This window comes from Atta cephalotes (genome assembly GCF_000143395.1).
Source record: "Atta cephalotes unplaced genomic scaffold scaffold00032, whole genome shotgun sequence".
In the NCBI taxonomy this organism is placed as follows: Eukaryota; Metazoa; Arthropoda; class Insecta; order Hymenoptera; family Formicidae; genus Atta; species Atta cephalotes.
This window is the reverse complement of record NW_012130096.1, coordinates 2,540,339-2,549,279: the sequence shown is the minus strand read 5'-3', so window position 1 is coordinate 2,549,279 and position 8,941 is coordinate 2,540,339. Positions and strand designations below refer to the sequence as shown.

The window sequence follows — 8,941 nt, the reverse complement described above, 5'->3', positions numbered from 1 at the left end:
TAATAGTTTATACTTATTGATATTATATATTACGACAGATTCTAGAAAGAATATAATAGGTAATACATATGCGACGAAATAATTACGTAAAGTACACATATATATATATATATATATATATATATATATTTGTTAATCTTTTTGATCTATTATTTTTCTAGATAAGTTTTTGTTCCTTATACAGTATATTAATAACAGACTGCAAAACGTAATTACGTCTGTCATAATGTGAACAAATATATATTGTTATTTCATTAATTAACAGTTATTCATCACGTTTGTCTTGTTATCTCTTTGCAATGCTTACTTTAATTTATCGGAGTGAAATGATTTCTTTAAATATGGAAACGGTAAGTCACACAAAAACAATATATTTATTTCATAATTCATATGTAACAATCTCTTGTAACATGTACAAGATGACTTTATATATGTTATATCTAGTGTGTATTATAAAATCTAATTGGATGTGTAATTATTTGTGCTGGATCACAGTAAATATTTAAACAATAGAAAATAATTCATATATTATTTATATATTAAAAGTTATGTATATAGTTTCTAATATTATTTATCTTTGATTACTTATTTATATTTAAAATCTCCATAATACAGAATCATTTCTTTACATCAAATAACAATTAATATTCTTACTACATTATAGCAAAATCTATAAATAATTTAATTGTACAGTTTACCACATACATTTCAATTTACAAGCATTTGTTAATAGCATCAAAACTTTGTTTTAAATCATTGAATAATAAAAAAAAGAATAAAAATCTAACATCTAAGACACATTGTATGAATACAAATTGTTCGGTAAAAAAGCTCTTTAACAAAACTTAAAAAATAGTGATAAAAAATAATTAAAAATGACATTGTTATAACGATTACCAATGATTAATTCAAATATCTTGTGTAGCTTTAACTTCCTTGCCGACTACATCTAGAGCCATTTTACCCTTTCCTGATGTTTCGGTAATTTGCACATACCTGGTGGTATCTATATTATTTAAAGATAATCGTTCCAACAACTGTAACTCAGACGGTTCTAATTTTTCTCCAAGTTGCCTCAAAGCACTTAATATTTCTCCTCGTTGGCGATCGGCGGCTTCTTTGTTCAGTTTTCCTAATTTTACATCTCGATCGATTTGCGAGAGACGTTCCTTGAGTCCAGTAGGTTCCCGCTTACCAAACATTCTTATCACGGCTGGTGTTTGAAAGGCGGCACTGATGGCTGCTTGAGTTGCCTATTAAGAATTTACAGTCGAGTAGAAACGTATACTAGAATGTATCACATTACTATAATTTGTTAAGAAAAATATAAGATATACCAATTGCATTGCTCCAAGTTCATCAACTAAAGTCATATTTCCGGATATCATTCTTTGTAAGCTCTCATTAAACTCACGGAGTTGTTCCATAGTATCTTCCTTACATTCCTGGTAATCTGTCTCGTCTAGAGTTTCGTTAATTCTGTTAACGAAATAACAAAGAAAACAAAAATAAATATATAAATGTAATATTTTTGAAATGAATTAGAACGAAACGAAACCTGCAATCTTCCAAATCTTCTAACTGCTGCACGAGCCGATCCAATTGTTCTTCCAAATTCTTCCTGAGTCTGTCAGTTTCTGCTTTTCCGTGAGAACTCATTTTGCAATCAAGCGAAAACATAGAACGGGAAAGGAAAAAATGTATGTAATGATGAAAAGATAATATATAGGTTAGGATTAGGTTAAAAAATGCCGAAATGTAATTCTTTGGTTATTAAACAATATATATATATATACATATAAATATTAATCTGTTAAAAAAAGAAAAAAAATTTCTTCATTCGCTATTTATTTACAATACTTCGCAATGTTGCAGAATATAAAAATTGTATACTGGAAAGTTTACATTAAAGCAGGAAAGCGAATTTGTCAGAATTTCACATTTATAAAACTAGTGAACCAATCAAAAGATGCACTGGTAGCAAAAAGATGCCTATTAGTGGCTGTATTCTGTAGATTTGTTTTTTTTTTTGTGGTACATTTTGAAACTTAAAGTGAAATAAGTAAATATGTTAAATATTTGGCGAGAGCGAGAGCGAGAGTTCCAGTGCAGATTAAAAATAAGAAAGAGACCTATTAATTTAATTTTGGGAGCTTTCCAGCAGAGGCATAAATCGACACAAGAATCATTCCGTTTTGTTTCGCACTGATTATTGAAGGACAGAATGAGACAGAACTCTTATGTTAATTTGTGTCTCTTGCTGGAAAGCTTCTTTTATTATAAATCCGTCTATAAATACTTACTATGATCAGTATTTATAATCGATTTTTACATTTAAGACTATTTTAAAATATCATGAACCATTAAAGATTGATATTCATAGTCCATTTTTATCTTAAAATCGTCTTAATTAAGTAATATCTTAAAATGTCAACACAGCTTTCTGATTGGCTTATGACACCTTAAGATCATCCCTGGATGATCTAATATATCAATATAATATTATGGGTTTCCCAAATATTTTTGTATGCAATACTTTTCGAGAATAAAATTTATTGTCATCTGTGTCTCTTGCTGGAAAATATCCACATCAATTCTATTCAATTCTACAGATTAGCTTTTTTGTCCAGTTTGAAGACGTTGATTGGATCTCGCATGCGTTGGGTTCGAATGAATAGGTCTGTTCGCGTTGCTTGCACTTTTGGCATTCGACATCTCTTTTCTTTTCAAGACAAAATATATAATGTATCTTATTTTAATTTCATACAACAGATCTAATTGACCAGTACGTTCGTGTTGCGTGGATCAGTTGAAATCTGTTCATGTTGCTTGCACATTTTACACTAAACATCTTCGCTTTTTTTCTCTTCCTCTTCGACGCGCGAATATAATTTATCTCATTTTAAGTGCAAAAATTTTGAAGATTTTAAGCAACGCGAACAGACCAAGGGGTCGATTGTGTATCTTCAAATGAGGTGAAAATTACAAAAGGGAGCAAATTCACTAGAGTATTCATAATTTAATTGATCACCTAATAATTTGCTCATTTTTGTAATTTTCATCTCCTTTCAAAATCCACAATCAATTCACCGAAAGTGAAAAGAGGAAATTTTTACTATTAAAGTTAATGGAGAAAATTTTCACTTTTCATTTTTCATCCTAAAAGTTTCATGATTGATATCCTGGAGGTCGATTCTGTATTTTCAAACAAGGTAAAATTTCAAAAGTGAGCAAATTTACTAGATGTTAACCAATGAAATAATCAGTATTCTAATAAATTCGCTCACTTTTGTAATTTTCATTTCGTTTCAAGACAGGGGATCGATTCTGTATCTTGAAATAAGGTGAAAATTACAAAAGTGAGCGAATTTACTAGAATACTGATTATTTCATTGGTCAACACCTAGTAAATTTGTTCGCTTTTGTAATATTTATCTTGGAGTCGATTGTGTATTTTCACATGAGATGAAAATTACAAAAGTGAACAAATTCATTAGAGTATTCATAATTTAATTGGTCAATATCTAATAATCTTTGCTCACTTTTGTAATTTTCACCTCCTTTCAAAATCCATAATCGATCCTCTTGTTTAAAAATACAGAATCGACCCCTTGGAGATCGATTGTATATCTTGAAATGAGGTAAAAATTACAAAAGCAAATTCACTAGAATATTAATAATTTAATTGGCCAATACCTAATAATCATTGCTCACTCTTATAATTTTCATCTCATTTCAAAATACAAGCCCCTGATCTTTGGTCAACAAAAGAAAATGAAAAAAAAGCAAATTCTCTAGGGAGGCGAGATTCACCAACATTCACCATCTCCTAGGGTCAGCATCGATGGCGGAAACGTCGAATGCTCGGAAGCGTGGTCATTCCCCTACGTCATTACGAACGTTGCGTCTGGTAAAGTCTGATACGCGACCCGAGTCGCGACGTCGCGTCGGACAGGCAGTATCAGTAGGATCGAGTGAACGATCGAGTACGCGTGGTAACGGCATTACAGACTACAGTCTGAGTCTCGTGATTCGTGACGGCGTGGTCGCGTATTGGTATATATACAATAAAACGTTGCTCTGTTCCTCATTGACTTAGCCGGCGAACGGTTGATTATGCGAAGAGAGATCGCGTTTAAGCGAAACGTTCCTCTCTCTGGTACTGTTTGGTGTGCGGACGATCGAGCGGAGATCGCGGGATTACCGCGAAAAACGAACGATCGTCGCGCGGCGGGATATATCGCGGACGCCCGATATACGGTGGACAGAAGTGCGCGACGGGAACACATAGGAGAATCAAGCGTGCGGTTCTTTTTCCCCTGTTGTGCACGCGCGAAATCGTATTTATCGAGTGAACTCGAGGGAGTGCGGGAGCGCGCGCGCGCGCTCTTGCTCGTGCTCGGTCCGATCGTTTCGATCGTTTCTGTGGGATCATTGCCGATCGCGTTGCCGTGGCACGATCCGGACGCGTGATCGTTCCCCGATCGCGGAATTATTTATCTTCCAAGGTCGGTGGGGATCCTGAAATCAGGCGAGTAAATCGGCGTGGAAACTGAAGCGGTACGTGGGCGAATAAAATAACGTACCTATGAGTGCGACTCGCGTGAGGTACCAGGTTTCTAAGGACAGTTCGCACGAGGAAGGTCCACGATTGCGATGAGCATGCCGACGAAAGGGAAACACCACCATCTGTCCCACCATCATCATCCGCAGCATCACTCGCAGCCGCAGCAACATCACCAGCCGCAGCAGCAACAGCCCCATCACACCCAGCAGCAACATCAGCATCAGATCATCCTGAACCAGCCCGTCGTGCATTCCCCGCAGACCTACAGCGCTGTCGTTACCACCAACACTCGCTTCCTGAATGCCGGTAAGTCTTTTCTAAGTGATTCTGCGAGGATCGTGTCTGTCCGAGGGTTACGATTTATTTGTAATTCGTATTTGCCTTGTCGGACGTGAGACATTTTCATATTATTTCGATATTAGTCGATGATGTGTACGAGAATGCCCTGACGATCCTCGCTATGTCGCCCAATGATTCTACTCGTCGCGCATGCGATTCCACGGGGGAAAAAGTGTTATTTGAGGTTAGGACGACCACGCGGCATGTGGCACGTACGCCACGAGAAGAGAGCACGTTCTTCGTTTCTCTTTTTACGAACGATTCCTGTGGTCGATCCTGTACGTTCGAACGAGGTGAAAATTGAAAACGCAAATGTATTGGAATACACCTATTTATAATTGCACTGGCCTACTAAATTTGCTTACCTTTGTAATTCTCACCTCGGTTCAAGGCACGGAATCGATCTCCTTTGTAGTTATTATAGATTTAATCGGAATTGTTCAATTATTATTATTTCTTAAATTTCTATTGTGTTTTTTTAGAAAAAACGGAATAATTCCGAAAAATTCCCGTACCAATATTTTCGATTATTCGATGTAAAGAAAGCTCGTTTGATATCCGGGTGAAACGAGAGGTCAGAAGTGGATGTACAATTTTTATGATGAAAATTTCAAGATACGCAAATCGGCAAGTTAACTTCCTTTCTCGTAAAGCCGCGCTGAAAATCGACGTGTGTATGTATGCCAACGGAAAACGGATCTCTGGAGAATGAAAGTTTAAAAGAATGATTCGCAAAAGAAAAAAAATAATTATTTTTTTTCTCTTCCTTTCTCTCCCGCCTCCGTTGAGTCCGATTACGAATGTTAGATCTGTTCTTTTTTAACCGAACTTCTTGCATCATTCATCTTTTTTTTTGTGGAGAGAAAAAAAGAAAAGAATTGAGTTGAAATAAGCAGACGTATTTCAGTTAGATTGCGGTACTGTTTGATCATTCGTGATGTTATTGTGCTTGTTATTCCTGGAACGAAGAATTGGATTTGATCGGCTAACGTGTTTGAATCCCCCGAGCTTAATTTCTATCTCCCGTCGATTTTTTTGTTTTTGTTTTTATGGTCAGGCTTTTCTCTCTTTCGTGCTTCTCCTCGAATAATAACTTCTTCGGGAAAGAGAAAGAGACAGATGAATATGTGAAGTTGTAAACATGATGAAAAGCACAGACAATAGAAACAATACAGAGAATAACACATTTATAAAAATATAATGTTTATTGAACTAAAGTGACCGTTTCAAATTATGAAAAACTGTCTCAAGTTTTAACAAGTTTGTCCCGTTTTATATGTTTAATTTTGTCCAAAATTAATTAAAGACATAATTATAAATTGTCCTTCTTTTAAGTTTGAAATAATAAGTGAATAATGAAATAATAAATGTAAGATATAATTTTCTAGATAGACTAACATGATTTTTTTATTTAAAACCCCAGATATTTATAAAATATCTTAAATAGAAAAGTACAATTTAAAAAAATAAAATGTGATTTCATGACTTGGTGTAATTTTTGTTATAATCTTATATAATGTTATACATTAAGTATTATTATATATAAATATAATAATATAATGTGTTTAATTAATAATTGAAAAATATTTATTTATTAAAATTAAAAATCTTATTGATATTGAATTTGTTCTTAAATGTTCTCCCTCCCCCTTCTCTCTCTTCCCTTTTTCTCCTCTTAAGGAATTGATTTAATATCTCTGCGGTGTTTTTTTTTTATATATATAATTCTCACTATTGTTGGTGTTAAAAGTTATATTGGGTTGTCTGGAAAGTTTGTGCCGATGTTGAAGGAAAATTGAAAATTTAAATTTTAGTATACATTTATTAAAGTATATAGGTTAGTCGGCACGAACTTTCCGGACAACCCAATAATATTAAAATTATAATATATTAATAGTAAAAATTAGAAATAGATGAAGAATTAATTGAACCGAGAAAAGTTAATCTGTATATTGGAAATGGATAACATGATGAGAATTATATAGATATTGTGTGGTATTAAATCCAGATCGATATTTTTTAAAGTAAGATTTCAATCTATCAGAAATCATATCAGAATTATTCCCTGTTTCTGTTGTGTATGCTTTTCAATTGTATCGGAATCGGGTTTATCTCGTTTTAATGGGTCTTCTACAATAGGCCATTATCTAAGCTTTAAGTCTCAAGCTGTAAGAAATCGACCAATCATAGTCGATTATTTTTTTCATATTCAACAATGATTGATCAATTTTTTATAGCTTTAGACTTAAAGCTTTGATTATAGCTTATTGTAAGCAAGTTTTAAGTAAGTCCAGAAACACAAATGAGTAAGCTTTAAACCGTAAGAAATCAATCAATTACAGATTATTTTTCCCACATTCGACTGTGATTAGCCAATATCTTACAGTAAAGCTTCAGACATAATACAAAGAAATAATGATAGCGATAGAAATAACACAATTTCAACCTATCAGAAACTGTATATTCCAGTGTATTTAATTTCTGATAGGTTGAAATCGTGTTATTTTTATCGTTATCATTATTCTTTCGCATTCTGGAGCTTAAAGTTTGCTATTCCTATTGTGTTTCGGGAATTAGTCTTAAACACAATGAAGAAAAAAGTAACAGAAGGAATAAAAGGTTTCAACTTATCAGAAATAGTGTACACTAAAATACACGATTTGATAAGTTGACATCTGTTATTCCTCGTTTCTATTGCATGTGTTTTTCACTGTGTTTAAGGCTTTACTCGCCATCGCGGTATGCGATATACAGGTGTGCGAGTCCACGTGAAAGCAAAACCGCTGTTCCCCGCGATGTCGGCTACGCCAAGTTCGACAACTCGGTCGTGCAAGTAGAACGACGACGAGTTGCTCTTTTCCTGGCTTCCGTAATCTCGTTACATTAGTTTCTTGCAGTAGTAGCAATAATAGAAGCATCAACTTATTATCCAGAGTAATGATTATCAGTATATTTAACGTTTATCGACAGTCGCTATCGATATCAGAATGCTTTGGAAATATTATTTATTTGTCTCTATCTACACTCTTTAACTCTCTACGTATTACATATTTAATTAAAATGTAACGTCAAATGTATATACTGAGAAAAATGTCTGGTTGAAAATGGACGAAAATTCTGATCATATCAATTGGAAATTCTGATTATTTCTAAACTAGAATTCTAATTTAACAAGAAATTCGAATTCGTCCATTTTCAACCAGAATTCCAATTAATCTAATCACGTTCTTTTTAGTGTATATTTTTTCAGTTGGCACACACACACACACACACTCACACAATGATGTTATTGTAATCCAAATAATACCTCTGTAAAGCTGGCCCCACTTTTTCCAAAAATTGAAAAAATAAGTAGAATTCTGGTTGCTCCCCTAAGAGTTCTAGAATTCTCTATCAATTTTAGAAATAGTTCCATCGATTAAAAGATGAAAACACCATTTATTTGAAATATCAGGTGGGGGAGGTGGCAATTTCACGATTTCGAAATTTTTTCAAATAATGCCAATTTCCAATAACGGAATCATGAATGTTTTTTTTGTTTTTCGGATTAATCCAATTAGACATTTTTGACATTTCATTGAGAAAAATATTTGTGAACAGCCATAATTTTGATTTGTTGATATGTGAATTATCACAATTTGATTTTAATTTAATTAAATTGTGTTGTTTTAAATTTTGATTATTCATGTATCAATAAAATTACAGTTGTTTAAACCAAACATTTCTCTCGGTGTTGTCAATGTATTTTTTTTAATTGGCATATAATTACAGTTAATACTAATTTTCAATAATTCGAGAAATATCACTTGATCTAAGGGATCGCATTATATCTTTTTGTTTCTCAAGTTGATCCAACCAGACATTTTTCTGAATGTATATTTTTCGATTTACACTGAGAAAAATGATTGAAATTTGATTGAAAATTGACAAATCGGAAGGTTCTTATTAAATCAATGAAAATTCCGGTTATCTCATCTAGATTCTGATATAGATTTAACAAGAATCTTCTTTATTTATTTTCAACCAAATCATTTT

At 33.2% G+C, this 8,941-nt stretch overlaps 1 protein-coding gene across 1 annotated transcript; it reads right to left on the bottom strand.

Annotated features, from left to right (window-relative positions):
* Nucleotides 1-355: 355 nt before the first annotated feature.
* On the bottom strand, nucleotides 356-1,729 carry LOC105621191 (protein LZIC-like). The gene is made up of 3 exons (XM_012202659.1): nucleotides 1,559-1,729; nucleotides 1,338-1,479; nucleotides 356-1,253 (listed from the first exon to the last, which is right to left on the bottom strand). Exons 1-3 carry the CDS (start codon nucleotides 1,678-1,680, stop codon nucleotides 909-911), a joined length of 609 nt encoding a protein of 202 aa, XP_012058049.1. The 5' UTR covers nucleotides 1,681-1,729; the 3' UTR covers nucleotides 356-908.
* Nucleotides 1,730-8,941: the final 7,212 nt, after the last annotated feature.